The sequence below is a fragment of the Furipterus horrens genome, unplaced genomic scaffold, assembly GCF_987537825.1.
Source record: "Furipterus horrens unplaced genomic scaffold, mFurHor1.1.pri manual_scaffold_1, whole genome shotgun sequence".
Lineage (NCBI taxonomy): Eukaryota > Metazoa > Chordata > Mammalia > Chiroptera > Furipteridae > Furipterus > Furipterus horrens.
This window is the reverse complement of record NW_028327171.1, coordinates 110,426,192-110,446,649: the sequence shown is the minus strand read 5'-3', so window position 1 is coordinate 110,446,649 and position 20,458 is coordinate 110,426,192. Positions and strand designations below refer to the sequence as shown.

Here is a 20,458-nt window from a genome sequence, read left to right as displayed (position 1 = left end):
TTTATTCTTGATTTAGTCTTGATAGGTTTTGTGTTTCTGAGATAGACATCAACCATTTCATCTAGGTTACCCAATTTTTTGGTGTATAATTGTTCATAGTCCTCTCTTATAATCTTTTATATTTCAGTACAATTTGCAGTATATCTTCCCTTTCATTTCTAATTCTAGTCTTTTCTCTTTTTTCTTATTCCATCTTGCTAAAATTTTGTCAATTTTGTTGAGCTTTTCAAAGAACTAACTTTTGGTTTCATTGATTTTCTCTATTGATTTCCTAGTCTCTATTTTATTTATCTCTGCTCTAATTTTTATTATTTCCTCCCTTCTGTTTGCTTTGGATTTAGTTTGTTCTTCTTTATCTAGTTCCTTAAGTTGTAAAGTTAGGTTTATTCCTAATTTTCCCTCCCTTCTCCTCTTCCTCCCTTTCTTCCTTTCTTCTTCCTTTTTATTAATTAACCTTGCCAGGGGGTTGTCTATTTTATCTTCAAAGTACCAGCTTTTGACTTTATTGATTTTATTTTCAATTGTTTCTATGTTATTAACTTCTTTTCTTAACTAAATCCTTCATTCATCTTTCTTTTTCTTATTTCTTCCTGATGTTTCTAGCTCATATTTTCACTGAGGGTTCCAGCTTTATGCAGAAAATATTCAATTTACAGTGTCCTGATTTAAGGTCACTGTTTCTTTTTCTCATGTAGTTCTTAAAACCCTAAGCACTAAATCTCAGAAATCTGCAAAGCCCGTGAGAGCACTAACTTACTCTTTTAGGAGTTTTCAACTCCTTCAGTTTTGAGTGTTCCCTTTCTTTCTTCTGATCTCAGCTCTGCATTTAGAAAATATTTATTACACATTATCTGGCATTTGCAGGTTTTGTAGTTAAAAGCTTATTTCTTCTCCCATATTGCTGAAAATAGAGTTGTTTTATAAACAAACAAACAAAAACCTTTACTTAAAAAATTGGACTGTGTTCTCAAGAAACTTTTGCTGCTCATATTGATTTTAACAGAGATGATGCAGGCTCTGAAAAGATGCTAATTGCCAAGAATTTATAATAAGTAGCATATTCAGCATGTCAATAGCTTCTGTCTGGTAACTCAAAGACAGATGCTGGACCAATGTTCCTATTTATGTTCTGAAGAAAATCAAATAAGGTTAATAATAATTGCATAGTGAATGTTTTCCAATCTAAACTTTATCTGGGGAAACAAAGTTTTGAAACTTCATTGAAAAGAGAGCAGGCCCAGAATTAACTGTTCTATAAACAAATTCACTTATTATTCCAAATAAAGGAAGTTCCCTTTTAAAGTTGAAACAGTCATTTTGAGTTAAGTAGAGATCAACTTTCCCCGAAAACACACTCTGAACTCAATCCATGCATTTGTGTACACCAGCTGAGGAGTGTGTCACCTGTAATTAGTAACTATTAATTAAGTACAGAAGTTTGGAAGTGAGTCACTTGTTTTTAATAAATAGCGGTGGCTGAGGCTTTGTTTGTAGCTAGTGTGACTGCACTCAAACATTTTAAACAAAACACCTTGGTATTTAAATATTCTACCTAGAAAATAAATTGAAAAAAAAAAAACACATGATCAATTAAATTAATATCATGTTATGATGTGACCAGGGCAAGAATATATGCACATACTTAGGTTTCTGCTAGACTGGGAAAAATGTTAAAAATGGGGAAAAAAGGGGATAGAAGTTTAATTTGCTTTTTAAAAAATGCTATAATTCAGATAGAAAGAGTTAACACCCTCTTCCACCATGGAGTTTTAAATGGTCTGATCACCCTTGTAGTCTAACCTTGCCTTGTTCCTCACAAGAAAAACACCCATGAGTTGTTATATTTCTGAATTATTTTTTTAATTTAAAGCAACCTTAATTAGGTGACTCTGTCTATGAAAATCCTACACTTCCATCTCTGAGTCCTTTTTTTTTTAAATGTATTGATTTTGAGAGAGAGAGAGATTAATTTGTTGCTCCACCCATTTATGCATGCATTGGTTGATTATTTTTTAAAGTATATTTTATTGATTTTGCTATTACAATTGTCCCAATTTTTCCCCATTTGCCCCCTCCACTAGGTACCCCTCTTCCCCCCAGCAATCCCACTCCCCCTTAGTTCATGTCCACAGGTTGTGCATATAAGTTCTTTGGCTTCTCCATTTCCTATTCTATTCTTAACATTCCCCTGTCTGTTTTGTTCCTACCAATTATGCTTCTTAATCCCTGTACCTTTCGCCCCAATCTACCTCCTCCCCTTCCCAGCTGATAACCCTCCAAATGATCTCCATATTTATGATTCTATTCCTGTTCTGGTTGTTAGCTTAGTTAGTCTTTTTTTTTTTTTTTTTTAATTCAGTTGTTAATAATTATAAGCTTGTTGTCATTTTAATGTTCATAGTTTTGATTTTCTTTTTCTTAAATAAGTGCCTTTAGCATTTCATATAATAATGGCTTGGTGATGATGAACTCCTTTAGCTTTACCTCGTCTGGGAAGCACTTTATCTGCCTTTCTATTCTAAATGATAGTTTGCTGGATAACTAATCTTGGTTGTAGGTTGTTGCTTTTCATCACTCTGAATACTTCTTGTCAGTCCCTTCTTGCCTGCAAAGTTTCTTTTGAGAAACCAGCTGACAGTCTTATGGAAACTCCTTTGTGGGTAACTCCCTGCTTTTCTCTTGTTCCTTTTAAGATTCTCTCTTTATCTTTTGGCATTTTAATTATAGTGTGTCTTGGTGTGGTCCTCTTTGGGTCCAACTTGTTTGGGACTCTCTATGCTTCCTGGACTTGTATGTCTATTTCCTTTGCCAAATTAAGGAACTTTTCTTTCATTATTTTTCCAATAAGTTTTCAATTTCTTGCTCTTACTCTTCTTCTGACATCCTGATTATTTGGATGTTAGCACATTTGGAGATGTTGCAAGTCTTCTTATACCATCCTCAGTTTTTTGAATCCTTGTCTCTTCTTTCTGTTCTGGTTGAATTCTTACTTCTTCTTTATGTTTCAAGTCATTGGTTTGAGAACTCGGTTTCCTTCCATTCACTGTTGGTTTCCTGTGCATTTTTCTTCATTTCACTTAGTATAACCTTCATTTTTTCCTTTATGTTGTGCTCAATGAGTTCTGTGAGTATCCTTATCACCAGTGTTTGAACTCTGTATCTGCTAGGTTGGCTATCTCCATTTTGTTTAGTTGTTTTTCTGGGGCTTTGTCCTGTTCTTTCATTTGAGCCATATTTCTTTGTTCCCTCAATTTGGCAGCCTCCCTGTGCTTGCGTCTGTCTATTAGGTAGAGCTGCTTTGACTCCCTGTATTAACGCACCCATTAAGTAGTATGAGGTGGAGCCTTAGGTATTCACCAGTGTAGGGCAATCCACTTCACTGCTTTGTGGCTCTGTGTAGGGGGAGGGCTACTGCCTAGCTCTTGAGGCTTGCTCAGCACTCACCATGTTTCCAGTCACTTCACCCACTTCCTGTATGTGACTGGCACCCTTCCTGCTGTTGCCCTGGTGGTGAATCCCTGCATGGGCGGGTTTGCATAAGCTCTAAATCTGTGCAAGTCTTTTAAATGGACTCTCCTGAAAAACTGGAAGTTTCTTCTATAATCACAACCCCCACCGGTTTTTAAAGCCAGAAGTTATGGGGCTTTATCTTCCCGGCATTGGAACCCTGACCTGTAAGGTCTGGCCCAGGGCTGGAATCACTCACTCTCAAGGTATCCCTCCCAATTTTTATCCACAGTAAATGAATGTAGGACCACCCACTCTGCCGCTGATGCCACCTCTCCGTGCCACACTGTGTCTCTTCATCACTCTGCCACAGCTGTGTGTCTCTGCCCCTCCTACCCATCTGGAAGAATGTGTTTTCTTTAAATTCTTGGTTGTCAGACTTCTGTACAGTTATGGGTGTTATTTCTTTTGAGGTTTAGCTGTAATTCTTCTGTGGTTCCATAAGGAGGTGAAGCATGTCTACCTACACCTCCATCTTGACTGGAAGTCCATCGGTTGATTCTTACATGTGTCCTGACCTGAGATTGGATCCACAATTTTGGTGTATCAAGATGACACTCTAATCAACTGAACTACCCAGCCAGGACCTAATCTTTAAAAATATTTTTTTCAGTTACAGTTAACATTCAATATTTCATTAGTTTCAGGTGTATAGCATAGTAGTTAGACATTTATATCACTTACAAAGTGATTTCTCTGATAATTCTAGTACCCACCTGACACCATACATACTTATTCCAATATTACTGTCTATACTCCTTATGCTATATTTTACACCCCTGCAATTATTTTGTAACTGCCAATTTGTACTTTTTAATTCCATCACCTTTTTCACCCACCCTCCCAACCCTATCCCTCCTGGCAACCATCAGTTTGTTCTCTGTATCTATGAGTCTGTTTTTGTATGTTTGTTTGTTCATTTATTTTGTTTCTTAGATTCCACAAATAACTAAAATCATATGGTATTTGTCTTTCTCTGATTTATTTCACTTAGCATACATAATACCTTCAAAGTCTATCCATGTTATCACAAGTAGTAAGATTTTATTCTTTTTATGGCCAAGTAATGGTCTGTTTTATATATGTACCATTGCTTTATCCAATCATCTATCAATGGACACTTAGTTTGCTTCCATATCTTGGTGATTGTGAATAATGCTGCAGGAAAATAGGGATGCATATATCTTTTTGAATTCTCCACCTCTTAATCTTTATTGCTGAATTTTTCCTTTAAGCTTCCCTCTGGGCATGTCTAAACTTTGCACCCAGAGCTGGTTGTTGTTGTTGCTGTTATTATTATTATTACTTCTCATCCAAAGATATGTTTTTATTGATTTTTTTAGAGCTGGTGGAGAGCGACATTGATGTGAGAGAGAAACATTGATCAGTTGCCTTCCACATGCACACCATACTGGGGATCGAACCTGTCATCTTTTAATGTAGAGGATGATGCTCCAACCAACTGAACTACCTGGCCAGGGTCACATTATAGGATTTTTAAAAAAATTATTATATGTAGTTGAAAATTTTTCTTTTGAGTCCTGAATGTATGTATCAGAGCCCTCAAACACCAGAGAAGCACTTTCTTCTAAATATTAGCCTTTTTAATGCTCAAATGTTTGAATTTGGCTAATCAGAAAAATCCCCTTCTTCCAATTGAGTATTTTGAAACCTTTCAGAAAAAAGCTCTCTTCAAAAAGGGAGCAGTGTCTTAGGCTTGATATTCATAATTCTTAAGAGAATATCTCTTGATAAGTAGAAAAAGGTTTTCAACAAAGAACCAAATATTACAAATTTGTTAAAACTGGATTCATTGTTATATTTTAATAACTGCATGTGGGAAAATATCAGCATCAACATAAGGATTGAGGCAAAATATTGACTGTTGTTTTAAATAAACTTTTTTTAATCTAAAGATAGTTTTGGGGAAAATCAAAACAAGATACACAAACTAATGTGATATATAAAACAAAATTAGATTGTTATCAGTGAACTTATACTATCAAGCCACCTTTTTAAAAAAATTGAGCTATATTTGACATATAATGTTATATTAGTTTCAGGTATACAATATAATGATTTGATGTTTGTATATCAATATCTTTATTAATATGTCTAGACTTTTGTTTAAGCCATCTGGCAAAAGGGCCACATGATAACTTCCATGGAACCTAGGCACTTTTGCTTTCCTAGGCCCCTTTCTCTGTTAAAAAAATTTTAATTATGTTTTATGATTGTGCTGGACTAAAGACTAATGCAATCAAGGCTGGATTCATTAATAAATTTTCATTATTATTACACTATTTTTTTCCTTCTGATTGTGAAAGAGCTTAACATAAAAACAGTTTTGTGGGATCTAAAAGTAGCTTGGGCTCCTGGCTCTGTGGACTCTGCATCTCACCTGTCATGACCTTGCTGGTGATTGCAAGATGGTGGTGCCCTAGGAAATTGTAGGCTTGCTGAGGTTTGTAAAAAGGAGATTGTCCTGAGGTCAGGACCTCACATGATTCTGGAAAGTAAACAGAATTCACTCCACTCTCAATAAAAAGAAAAAATGGTGTAGGAAAGAAAAGTTCTGGATTGTAGGTAGAGGGACTTCCCATAGAGAAGGTCCTCAGGGAATGTAAAATGAAATAAAAATAGCTATATATCTTAATGTAAGACAGGGTATTCCCCTCAAAGAAACCCCACATTATTCCAGAGAAAACTAATTCACTTTAAACTTGAGTACTCATAAATTCTCTTGTACTATTGGGCATTCTCCGAAACACTTTATACTGAAAACAAAGTTAAAAGAGTACAAGTTGTTCACATGTACTGTTAAGAGTGCATGTATTTAGGCATGTTGGGCATTCAAATATACAATTCACAACATTTCCCCCCTCTTTCTGTTCAAAGAAGGTTCTAATAGGCTAGTAAGATTTTCTGGTGTTTTTTTCTTTTTGTTTTTTGGCATTTCAGGTAGATAGTAGAGAGAAATTAAGAAGGACAAAAGTCATAAGATTATCGATGGGGATAAAAATGGGAAGATTTGGGGAAATGAGATTGCATGACCAATATTTTAAAATCTGGTAAAAATAAGAACTGGAATAAGAACAAGAACAAAAAGCTCTGAAGAGAGAGAGAGAGAGAGAGAGAGAGAGAGAGAGAGAGAGAGAGAAGGCTACCATTGTACTGTTGAAGAAATGTGTGTAGAGAATAAGCAAATTTTTTGAATTTTCTTGATTGCATGAAATGCATATATATTGTAATTTAAACACCATTCTGAGGCTGAAGCATATGTACTTGGATGTTATGCCTTACATGGGAAAACTAGGAGGTACACTAAAAATGTTTTCATTATAATCCTAAAAAATAATTGATAATGGAGACAAAAAGTTACCAAAAAAATATTCATTGCAAAATTATTTATGACTAGGTGCCACCTGAGGTGTTAGATATATTAGATATGATTAAATAATCAAATCTTACAGCCATACACTCTGGAGCATCATGATACAGAAAGACCTATGTGCAAAATGATCGAGTTATAAACTATGCATTTACACAAAAGTAATACTTCATATCTCATGAGTCTCTTATCTCTTAATTTTAAGGCAATGGCAACTCAACACTACCTCAAACTACAAGGAATGTTTCTCAAGATATGTCTCTTATTGGTGTCAGCCACATACCTCCCAAGCCAACAGATTCATTAAAAGTAAAAACCTCAACAGAAACCAATAAAAAACAATTAAACGACATGACACATTCTGTAGATACAATCTCTAGTTCAGTCACCTCAACAGCCTTACTTACAACAGAAACACAAAGAAAAACAATGGCACCCATTTTTAGCACCTCTGCTAAGAAAATATCAGCATCGTCACAGAAACATTACCCAGAAACCATTGCGAGCACGAAAGACAAACAAAACAGCTTTGTCACACAAGTGAGCACATCATCTCTTTCATCCTCATCGAGTGGAAAAATTGTTACTTCAGTTGTTACTCAGGAGACATCCATTTCCAGTGATATAACCAATTCATCCCACTCTAGAGTTGGCCACACACCACTGACAACATTAGAAATGATAACAACCCCAAACTCAGCACACACCACTGTTAGAATAACAGAAGATGTGGCAATGTCTGTAACTACAACTTCAATTCCAGTCACCTCATCAGTCTCAGGGAAAACTGAAGTAAATGAAGAAGCAACATCAACTTCTTTCAGCACTTCTGCTCAAGACACATCAACAACTTCACAGAACCACCACTCTGAGAGCACTGAAACCACCAATAAATCACAAAACAGCATTGTCACTGGAATAAGCACATCAACACCTTCATCCTCCATTAGTGCAAATAGTGGTACTTCACGTGGAACTCAGAAGACATCCCAATCAGGTGAGACTACCAGTTCATTCCACTCTAGTGCCAGCCACACACCACTGACAACATCAGAAATGATGACAGCCCCAACCTCAACACATACAACCATTGGAATAACAGAGGACATGTCACTGTCTGTAACTACAACTTCCACTCCAGTCACCTCAGCAGGCTCAGCAAAAACTGAAGTAAATGAAGCAACATCACATTCTTTCAGCTCTTCTACTCAGGACACATCGGCATCTTCACAGGACCACCACTCTGAGAGCACTGGGACCACCAAAGAACCACAAACCAACATCGTCACAAGAGTGAGCACATCAACACCATCATCCTCCGTTAGTGCAAACATTGGTACTTCACATGGAACTCAGAAGACATCCCAATCAGGTGAGACTACCAGTTCATCCCACTCTAGCTCCAGCCACACACCACTGACGACATCAGAAATGATGACTGCCCCAACCTCAACGCATACAACTGCTAGAAAAACAGAACACATGCCACTGTCTGTAACTGCAACTTCCACTCCAGTCACCTCAACATTGTCAGCGAGAACTGCAGTTAATGAGGCAACATCACCCTCTTTCAGCACTTTGACTCAGGACACATCAGCTTCTTCACAGAACTACCACACGATGAGCACCAAAGCCACCAAAAAAACACAAACCAACACCATCACTGGAGGGAGCACGTCAACCTCTACATTATCACCTAATGGAAATGTTATGACTTCGCTCATTACTCAAAAGACATCCCATTCTAGTGATACAACCACTTCGTCTCAGTCTAGTGGCAGTCACACACCACTGCCAACGTCAGAAGTGATGACAGCCCCAACCTCAGCACACACCACTGTTGGAATAACAGAAGATGCGGCAATGTCTGTCACTACAACTTCCACTCCAGTCACCTCAGCAGGCTCAGCAAAAACTGAAATAGATGAAGCAACATCACCCTCTTTCAGCTCTTCTACTCAGGACACATCGGCATCTTCACAGAAACACCACACTGAGAGTACTAGGGCCTCTAAGAAAGCACAAACCAGTATTGTCACAGCAGTGAGCACATCAGTTTCTTCATCCTCATCGAGTGGAAATATTGTCACTTCACATATTACTCAGGAGATACCCTATTCAGGTGAGACTGCCACTACATCCCATTCTACTCTCAGCCACACACCACTCACAATGTCAGAAATTAGGACAGCCCCACCCTCAACACATACCAGTGATGGAATAACAGAGGCCCTGTCATTGTCTCTAACTACAATGTCGATTCCCATCACCTCAGCAGTCTTGGAGACAACTGAAGTAGATATAAAAACAACAGCACCCTCTTTCAGCATTACTACTCAAAGCATATCAGTATCTTCACAGAACCACCACTCTGAGAGCACTGGGACCACCAAAGAACCACAAACCAACATCGTCACAAGAGTGAGCACATCAACACCATCATCCTCCGTTAGTGCAAACATTGGTACTTCACATGGAACTCAGAAGACATCCCAATCAGGTGAGACTACCAGTTCATCCCACTCTAGCTCCAGCCACACACCACTGACGACATCAGAAATGATGACTGCCCCAACCTCAACGCATACAACTGCTAGAAAAACAGAACACATGCCACTGTCTGTAACTGCAACTTCCACTCCAGTCACCTCAACATTGTCAGCGAGAACTGCAGTTAATGAGGCAACATCACCCTCTTTCAGCACTTTGACTCAGGACACGTCAGCATCTACACAGGACCATCACTCTGGGAGCACCAAGACCACTGACAAACCACATACCAGCATCACCACTGGAGTGAGCACATCAACCTCTACATCATCACTTAATGGAAACATTGTTACTTCACGCATTATTCAGGAAACATCCCATTCCAGTGATACAACCACTTCGTCTCACTCTAGTGGCAGTCACACACCACTGCCAATGTCAGAAGTGATGACAGCCCCAACCTCAGCACACACCACTGTTGGAATAACAGAAGATGCGGCAATGTCTGTCACTACAACTTCCACTCCAGTCACCTCAGCAGGCTCAGCAAAAACTGAAGTAAATGAAGCAACATCACCCTCTTCCAGCTCTTCTACTCAGGACACATCGGCATCTTCACAGGACCACCACTCTGAGAGCACTGGGACCACCAAAGAACCACAAACCAACATCGTCGCAAGAGTGAGCACGTCAACACTGTCATCCTCCGTTAGTGCAAACATTGGTACTTCACATGGAACTCAGAAGACATCCCAATTAAGTGAGACTACCAGTTCATCCCACTCTAGTTCCAGCCACACACCACTGATGACACCAGAAATGATGACTGCCCCAACCTCAACGCATACAACTGCTAGAAAAACAGAACACAAGCCACTGTCTGTAACTGCAACTTCCACTCCAGTCACCTCAACATTGTCAATGAGAACTGCAGTTAATGAAGCAACATCACCCTCTTTCAGCACTTTGACTCAGGACACGTCAGCATCTACACAGGACCATCACTCTGGGAGCACCAAGACCACTGACAAACCACATACCAGCATCACCACTGGAGTGAGCACATCAACCTCTACATCATCACTTAATGGAAACATTGTTACTTCACGCATTATTCAGGAAACATCCCATTCCAGTGATACAACCAGTTCATCTCACTCTAGTGGCAGCCACACACCACTGCCAACGTCAGAAGTGATGACAGCCCCAACCTCAGCATACACCACTGTTGGAATTACAGAAGATGCGGCAATATCTGTCACTACAACTTCCACTCCGGTCACCTCAGCAGTCTCAGTGAAAACTGAAGTAAATGAAGCAACATCACCTTCCTTCAGCCCTTCAACTCAGGACACAATAGCATCTTCACTGACCCACCACAGTGAGAGCACTAAGACCACCCAAGAACTACACATCAGCATCATCATGGGAGTGAGCACATTGACTCCTTCATCATTAACAAATGGAAACCTGTTTACTTCAGGTGTTACTCAGGATACAGCCTATTCAGGTGAGACACCACTTCACCCCACTCCACGTTCTCACAGACAGCACTGAGAACATCATTGATGATTACATTCACTACCTCAATACACACCACTGTTGGGAAAGCAGATGGCATGTCTGTAACTACAACTTTCACTCTTGTCACCTCAGCCTCTCAGCAAAAACTGCTGTCAATGAACAAGCAATAGCACCCTCTTTCAGCACTTCTACTCAGTACACATCAGCATCTTTCTTTTTACCAAGTGAACATACTCTGTCTGGGAGCATTTCACAGGCAACCTCCTCTTCGGGTGGAACAACCCCTTCATCTTCTCTCAGTTTCAGCAACACAGCTTTTCAATATCAGAAATATTGACAGCACCAACATCAAAATATGCCACTGAAGATACCACCAGGAAGGCATCAATATCTGTAACTAGAAGTTTTTCTCCATTCACTTCTAAAGTTACTACCACGTCGGGTCAGAAGCACCATCAACATCACTCTCTATTAGTTTTTTTTTTTTTTTTAGTATATTTTATTGATTATGTTGTTAGAGTAGTTTCAATTTTTTTCCCTTTGCTCCTCTCTGCCCAGTGCTCCCCTTCCCTCCAGCAATCCCACCCCCCCTTAATTCATGTTCATGGGTCGTGCATATAAATTCATTGGCTTCATCCTTTTCTATATTATTCTTAACTTCTCCCTGTCTATTTTGTACCAACCAATTAAGCTTCTTAGTCCCTGCACCATTTCCCCATTTCTCCCCCTCCCCCCTCCCAGCTGATAACCCTCCAGATGATCCCCATACCCATGATTCTGTTCCTATTCTGGTTTGCTTAGTTGGATTTTGTTTTTAATTTTTAGATTCAGTTGTTGATAGTTGTGAGTATGTTGTCGTTTTAGTGTTCATAGTTTTGATCTTCTTTTTCTTAAGTAAGTCCCTTTGATATTTCATATAATAAGGGCTTGGTGATGATGAACTCCTTTAGCTTTACCTTGTCTGGGAAGCACTTCATCTGTCCTTCCATTCCAAATGATAGCTTTGCTGGTTAGAGTAATCTTGGTTGTAGGTTGCTTTTCATCACATTGAATACTGCCTGCCAGTCCCTTCCTGCCTGCAAAGTGTCCTCTGAGAAATCAGCTGATAGTCCTGTAGGCATCCCCCTGTAGGCAACTCTCTGCCTCTCTCTTGCTGCCCCCGGGACTCTGTCTTTATCTTTCACCTTTGGCATCTCAGTCATGAGGTGTCCTGGTGTGGTCCCCTCTGGGTCCAGCTCGCCCAGGACCCTCCATGCTTCCTGGACCTGTATGTCCATCTCCTTCACAAAATTTGGGAAGTTTTCCTCATTTTTTTCAATTCTTGCTTCCTCATTCTGCACTGGTCGACGGTTTTTTCTTCCCTATGATCCAAATCATTGATTTGAACCCAGGTTTCCTTCCCTTCACCATCGGTTTTGTGTGAATTTTCCTTCGTTTCATTTAGCATAGCCTTCACTTTTTCTCTTATGCGTTTGCCATACTCAAGCATATCTGTCAAGCCTGTGAGCATCTTTATCACCAGGATTTTGAATTCTGCATCTGTTAGGTTGTGTATCTCCTCATCTGTTAGGTTGGCTACCTCCTTGTCGCTTAGTTCTCCCACTGGAACCTTGATCCATTCCCTCTTCTGGGCCATACTTCTCTGTCTCCTCATTCTGACAGGCTCCTGTGTTTGTTTGCCTCCACATCCCAGGTAGAACTGTCGCTCCTGTTACATTGTAAGGAACGGAACCCTAGAGATTCATCAGTACAGGGCGATTCGTTTCACCATGTGGTGGCGCTGTATGTGGGGGAGGGGTCCAAGAGGGAACGATGCCACCTGCCCAGCACTTGCCCCCCTTCCAGGCACTTCTCCCACCTCCGCACCAGACTGGCACCCCTCCAGCTGCTGTCCTGACTGTCATTCCCATAGTGGGTGAGTCTGCAGATGTTCTAGGACCATGGAGGCCCTTTAAACAAGTGGATTCTGCTGAGACCGGCAGTTTATGCCCTCACCACAACCTCCACCGGTCTGCACAGTCAGAAGCAAAGAGGCTCGATTTTCCCCGGTGCTGGGACCATGGGCTGTGAGGTTTGGTGAGGAGCTGGGAACGCTCCCCAGGTGTCCCTCCTGACTTTTTAAATGTGTTACTATGCTTTCTGCTGGCCTACTGCTGCTTCTGCTGCTGCTGTCACCACACCATGTCCTCTCTTCCCCTCCTATCTGTCTGAATGAGTATTTCTTCTTTATATCTTTGTTTGCTGGACTTCCATGCAGTTTGATTTTCTGGAACTTCTGGTTGTTTCTAGTTTTGAGGTAGTTGTATTCCTTCTTAGTTGTGGAGGGAGACACAACATGTCTCTCTATGCTCCCTTGTTGGCTGGAAGTCCTCTATTAGTTCTTCAACTCCAAAGGCATCTATACTTTTCTAGACCCACCAGAGCAAAGGCACAGAGACCATGGGTTGGCCTGCATACAAGCAATTCAATATCTACATATGTTTCTCATGAAACATCATTCCAGGTGAAACAACATTCACTCCATCCTTCATGGATAGCTATGACATTCAGTCACAAAAAGAATTGTTGTCAGCACCAATGGCTGCCACTCTACTGGTCACAGAAAACATATCTACTTCTACAGCTAGTGCTATTTCTTGTGTCATTTATAAAGTCTTAACAATAGGTGAACAGGGAGAGTCAACTACATACCCCTATCTGAGTGTATCTTCTCAGGAAACAATAGCCTTTTCCAAGACTCACTGGTCACAAGGAATAAGGAGCACTGGAGACAGTCATGTCAGCAGCTCAAGCTCCAGTGTGAATCAAACCACCAAAACAGTCACATCTGCATCTCCTTCATTCATTCTAAGTGAACACGCACTTCAACAATCTGTAAGAGTAGGCTCAATAAGGCAGTTAATACCACTTTCTACCACCACCTTTCCTCCAGAATCATTAGTTATTTCCCAGATAGATCACACTCAAGGCACACAGACCACACAAGACTCACAAATCACAAGTTTAGTCTCCCCCATGACAAACACAACAAAGACAGTCACATCTGTAACTTCTTCATTCAAACCAACTGGACACTTATTCTCTGAAAGTGTTCCTCGGGATACACCCACTGCAGATGAAGTGACAACATTCACCCTAGCACTCTCCCAGGACAGCCACAGAACTGTGGACAGCATCAACCAGCCCTGACATCACCCTGGGAACACCAGGAGTCACATCATAACAAGCACCATTCCTCAGGCCAACTCTGTAGTGTCAGCATTGAGAGGCCCAGTGGGACAATCAACATCTCCTATTACCAACACCTCACCTGACACAACATCAGCCATTCTTCACACCCACCAGGCTCAAGACACAATGACAACTAGAGAACCGCTCACCAGCACAATGGACTCTTTGGTAATAGAAACCACCTTGGTGGGCACAGCTACAACTTCTTCCTCCACAGCAAATAGCCAAACAACCACAGAAAGTGCTTCCCCAGAAACATCCACCTCAGATAAGATCCAGAGTTTCTTACCAACTTCCTCCAGGGAAAGCCACACAACTCAGTCCACAACTGGATTGCTGACCACTGCAACCAGTCATGACACTACTCTGGGAACCACAGGAATCATGTCCATTATTGTCCCCAGCACCATTTCCACCATCATCTCTGAGGCCTCAACAACAGGGAGACCAACAAGATAGTCAACACTAACTTCTCCCAGCACCTCTCCTCAGGGAACATCAGCTATTTCCCAGATAGCTCAGACTCAAAGTACAGGAATCACTAGAGGATCTGAAACTGTCAGTTCAGTCTCCCAGGTGACTTAACACCTTCTCAACAGTCACATCTCCATTCACACCAAATGTGCACACATCTCCACAAACTATTGCCCATACTCTGTCACCTTCAAGCAGCAGCACAACAATAATCTCAAAGTCAGTCAGAGACAGCCACAGGACCCAAAGATCAATGCCAACCTTGTCATATGGGTCAACTGAAGGGTTAACTACAGTCAGTTCTACCACCCTGAAAGATGCAGCTTCTCATTCTGCTTTCACTACTTTGTCCACAAGTGGAGTTCTGACAACCTCAAGCTCAGTCATCCACAAAAACATGACCACAGTGGTCATTCTCATTGCAAGTTCTGGCAATAACTCCTTGAGAGATACCATGCAAGTCCCAACTCCCACAGTGAGCAAGTCAAGCATACCCACTTCCGAGCATCATACAACTGTTCAAATGGTAGCCTCCACAACCAAACCTACTACAAAGCCAACATATCTGAGTTCTACGAGTAATCATAACAGCACAGCTGGATCCACACTGACTTTGTCATTTCCACCTATAACCTACCCTTTGATCAAGACCACTCCTGATACTTCTTCAGCATCTAAATATTCTAAGAGCACATTGCCATTGACAGGCTATGCTTTCTCTGACTCTACTTCTGGTAATGTGAGAAAAGCTCAGACCATACCAAGTTTCAATACTTCAACCAGTAATTCTTTATTCTCTCAAGCAGCCCCTGGCTCTGCAGTAGCCTGGAGCTCCACCACCATATTCACAGGCCATCCCACACTTCTGTCTGGCACCAGCACTTTCCTACCATTCACAGCACCCTCAAGCTCTACTGTGAAGACTGAGACATCAGGTAGGAGGGGACTCCACTGTGTTGGCCTCTTACAGTGGCCCTATTGGCTCAATATGGCCTAGAGGAGTGCTTGAGAGAAGATGGTGAGTTAACAGTACCAGGTTAGGACTGAGATGAGGTCTGTAAGTAGATGAAGTGAATGGGGTTGTGGTGGGTGATAAGGTCACCATCCTCTCTGCCCCACAAGACAACTGCTTATCTGCAGAGAGTGGTTTGGGTATGACCAGAAGACAGACAAGAAGGTTTCTAGTTGTCTCTTCCAGTTCCTTAAATCTGTGACTCTTTTTCACTCCACTATTCTGTGACTTTAAGATCCACTCTGGTTTTCTCTCCCTGCATGCCAGGAACAATCCCAACCTCACTCAGTATAGACAGTAAGAGAAGCACAGCAACACTACTACCCTCAACAACTTCCCAGACCCTTGCAACCTGAACTCCCAGCACATCCAAAGGCACACACTCAACGGCTACCCTAATTCCTATCAAGCCCGAGAAAGGTAAGTGATACTGTAGAGCTGGGACTTTTCCACCCTGAGATGGAGAGAATTGAGCTAGATGTGGAGCTTGTAGCTGTGGCTGCTGGATTGGATCTACCAATGAGGGCCCTGTGGTAAGTTCTGTGGATACTCCATGGCCCCTTCTGGGTCATGGGAAGTCATCAAGCTGCTCCCCACATCTCCTTTATAGGGTGATGTAACTGAAATCTCAGTTTCAGCCTGCTTGCTCATAGACTGCTCCTTCACATCAGAAGGACCTCGTAGGGAACAATGAGACAGCATCAGAGTCAGGTGCTGAGGGCTGGCTTTGTACATGATACTGGAGTAAGAGGTAAAGACAGAACAATGATCAAGGTGCTGTCCAGCAAGATAGAGATCTGCTGCCTCCGTAGGTGCAATTAGAAGAATAAGCCCAGCGTATTAGGTACGCACAATGAAAGACTCCTAAGGGATGTGGGGGTGGGTTCAAGATGAAGAGGAGCCTCCTTAGAAAGAATTAATAGGAGCTAGGGGTGAGAAAACACTCCAAGCCAGCAGAAGGACCTGAACACCTGGAATAAAGGTATAGACGTGAAAAACAGTCTCACTATAGCATGGGGAGAAGATCCCCAAAGCATATGGGGTTGCTAGAAGTGAGGTGAAGACTGTTGAGAAGTGAGGCTGTGATGTACAGGAATCTTGTAGATAACAAGAACCAGGGAGGACGTGGCTGATTTGCATTTATGAATAGTGCTACCGTGGCTGGGGTGGAGGGAGGATGGATTCGCAGGCCAGGAGAGCAGTGTGGAGACTGTTGTAAATTCCAAGAAAGACTGAGTATGGAAAGAAGACCCATTTGAGAAATGTTTAGGACAGATTCTCTAACTTCCCAAGGACCTCTAAGGCATCCTAGGACAAATTCTAGGGCATCTTTAGGTTTATCTAAAGAAATACCATCTCAGGAAATGTCTCATTCTATGAAGTGATCTTTCAGTTACTTCACTGCATTGGAGGAGATTTGTCTTTCACCTTTAAAACAATTGTGAGCGCCGTAACAGATGCGGAGTAACCTGCTGGTATTTTGACAGGGTGACCTGGTTTTCTCCAAACTGAGGAAGGATGGCAATACCAGTTTAAGGGGTGAAATGAAAAGATGGGGTAAACTCAAATGGAGAGGGGAAGAGAGAGGACTTGATGGCTCCTAGTTAGGGGAACAGAAGACAGGGTAAAGGGGCAGCCGGGGAAACTCTCTGGGGATCCCTGTCAGCCTGAATAAAGTAGGGGCCTATGAGAACTTCCTGCTCTTTTTTGTTCTGGCCCAGGCATTTCCCTGTTCCCTTACGGGCCACGTGCTAGAGACTTGGAGTTCGTCAGGAGGAGAGTGGACTTCACCTCGCAGCTCTTCAAGCCCCAGATTGGCTTCCCATTTGGCTCCTCTCTCCGAGAGTTCCTCTACGTGAGTCCCCGGCTACAGCCCAAAGGGCAGGACTTGTGACCTGTGTTCCCCAGACCCTGGTTCACTCTCCAGAGCTTTAAGATGGCCCTGTGACAGTGACTGTGGTCCTGATAGAAAAGAAGGGAGAGTGAAAGCAATGCATGTAAGGCACCTACTGTATTCCTGCCTCTGACGCAGTTTGCATTCACAGTCTTTAACGTCAGAGCATCAGCCAAGGAAGACAGGGAGCTAGGCAAGCCTTGCCTACCCACATGGGCAAAAGTGTCTTTACTACAGCAAAGAGATCCCAGGGCCCAGCAAACTTCCTACTGTTTCTATGGGGCCCTTTTTATGAACACAAAGCTCCATTTGAAAAACGAATGTTTGATGCTGTTTATGTTTTCTGTAATTATTTCCTGGTCCTCTGGTCCAAGCACCCATGTGTCCTGGAATGACAGTTGTGGCCCCTGTGGGTCTAAGTGAGAGGGGCTGAGCCAGGACACACTATGAAAGTGAAGCAGAAAGGGTTTCAGTCATTTTAGCCACATCTGATGTGGCACCAGCTTCAGGATGGGGCCAAGGGGATTTACCCAGAAGAGCCTGCTCTGTGACAGGCTGGTCTATAGATGGGGTCTGCTGTTGAAGCAGGACAAGACCTACCACCTTAAAAAGGACTTAGGACTGGAGGGATGTCCTGAGGGTGAAGACTATTTGTGTGAGAATTACATTAAGGGGCTCTCCCAGCAGGCAGGGAGATGGATGACATGATCTTCCAGAGGGTGTTGACACCCTTGAAATTCTACCCAGAAAGGCCCTTGGGGTCCCACTTCTGAGGAGCCATCTCAAGGCTGCTCTGCTTCCCTACCTGAATGCTAATGGGAGGAATCTTTGTGCTCAGTTCACAGATAACGGTCAGATCATTTTCCCAGAATCAGAGTACCAGGTTTTCTCCTACCCCCACCCTCCCCTGAGAGGCTTCACAGGCAGGGATAAGCTGGCCATGGTGGCTCCGTTCTGGGACGATGCTGATTTCTCCAGCCACGAGGGAACCATATTTTACCAGGTAGGCCTTTCAAAGTATGGCATTCAGGATCCCCTAGAAGCCAGCAAGGAGAGGCAAAAGGCTGTGTGGAGGGTGGTACACGTGTCACTGCTGTCAGAGCTGGGCCCAGTTTGGGCAGGGACTGGTGCTTAAATATGAGGGTGGGAGGAAGCAGATTAGGACAGTTACACAAACTCAGGAATACCCTGACAAAAACCATGAGAAGACCTGCCGGTGACAGGGATGGGGACTGGCAATCCTGAGCTTTAGTTTAGAGTAAGGTTGTAGGGGTCTTCCCTATCATACCTGAGTCAAGCATGGCCCCTGCATGTGCTCCTGGATTGGGCAAATGATTCCAATCAGTGGGAGCAGGAAATAAAAGCTCTCGCAGGCAACTGTAGACTGTGTCCTTGCCACAGACAAGGCACTGTAGAAGGTCCAAAGATGGAGAAACACATGCCTGTCCTCGGGGAGCCTTCAGTTTGGACATGGGGAGGTTCAAGTAGGCACAGGTGGTTTATGCTATCCAAGCCAGTTTGTGCTAAGAGATGCATGAGTTCAAGTCCATAAGACCTGGGTCCTGGGCCTTGACTCTCCTCTCTGCATACCCAAGGCTTCCCTGCTGCCAAATTTGAATTGATCCAAGGAGCTAACTGAAAATGTAGGTCTGGAGGAGGGAAGAATATCGTATGTGCATAGACTAAAGTGATCAGGATCACCATGTGAAAAGTGGGGTCCCTAGGGGGTGTTGAGCTGGGACCCTCATTTCCTTGTCCTTATCTGTCTTCCTTTCCTAGGAATATGAGATGCTCTATGATGACTACAAGCCTCTTGTAGTCCAGCAGGTGGAATCTTGGATTGAAAAGTTTACAAACACCTGGAATTACAAAGCCAGGTGGACTCTAAAGGTCACATGGGTCAACGCCCCTGCCTACCCTGCCCAGTGGACCTATGGGGTGAGTGGACCAATGGACAGTTCCTTGTGAACCATCTGGGAGTCAGAGAGGGGCCAGGCTTCTAAAACCCTCTCTGACTCAAGGACAGGTTGCTAATTATAGCACTCCTGCCCCTACACCTTGATGCTGAGCATTTACCATGCACCAGGCTGCCCCACATCTTTACTTTGACAGACTCAGCAGCCCAGAGCCCTGGGTATCAGGAGACTGAAATTTAGGAAACTGAATTTTTGTAAGTCAAAATGGCTGGCTATTGGTAATTTTATATGGCTCAACCTGATATCATCCACATTTTAGAGATGAGAAAGATGATGGTTAGAGGTTAAGCAGCTTACTCAGGGCCCCACAGCTAGCAAATAACAAAAAACAGCCCCAGAACCAAGGTTTTTCTGACTTCAAATGCTGACTCTCAACTATAAGCCTTCCAATGGAAATGGGCACACCACACAATCTCCCTAGTCCCCTATGGGGACTCACAGCTCTTACAGTCAGAAGCCCTCCTCGTATCTGGTCTAAAGTCACTCGTCTCTTCATTGGTTCAACAAATACATTGAGTATCTACTTTGTGCAAGCACAGTACTTGGCATTCGCCTTCAGAGAGCCTCCAGTCTCACCTGCTATGGTCCTCCCCACTATTCAGGTTGAGGAGACATTTGAACAATGTCCTCAAATGCCCCCAAGGAAACTGCATAGGCCTCTCCCAGCTCTCTGGTGTCTTAGCTAATTCTCAAGTTCCTGATTCTTCTTCTATTTTTTTAAGTATATTTTATTGATTATGTTGATACAGTAGTCCCATTTCTTTCCCTTTGCTCTCTTCCACCCAGTACCCCCCTTCCCTCCAGCAATCCCACCCCCCCTTAGTTCATGTCCATGGGTTGTACATATAAGTTCATTGGCGTCACCCTTTTCTATATTATTCTTAACTTCCCCCTGTCTATTTTGTACCAACCAATTATGCTTCTTAGTCCATGCACCATTTCCCCATTTCTTCCCCTCC

At 42.5% G+C, this 20,458-nt stretch overlaps 1 protein-coding gene across 1 annotated transcript in view; it reads left to right on the top strand.

Annotated features, from left to right (window-relative positions):
* MUC4 (mucin 4, cell surface associated) overlaps positions 1-20,458 on the top strand; it is a 52,474-nt gene that overhangs the window by 8,729 nt on the left and 23,287 nt on the right. The window contains 6 exon segments of the mRNA XM_090278067.1: positions 7,104-10,898; positions 15,424-15,552; positions 15,897-16,049; positions 17,351-17,484; positions 18,362-18,526; positions 19,303-19,461. Of these exon segments, the coding sequence (XP_090134193.1) occupies positions 7,104-10,898; positions 15,424-15,552; positions 15,897-16,049; positions 17,351-17,484; positions 18,362-18,526; positions 19,303-19,461 (4,535 nt within the window).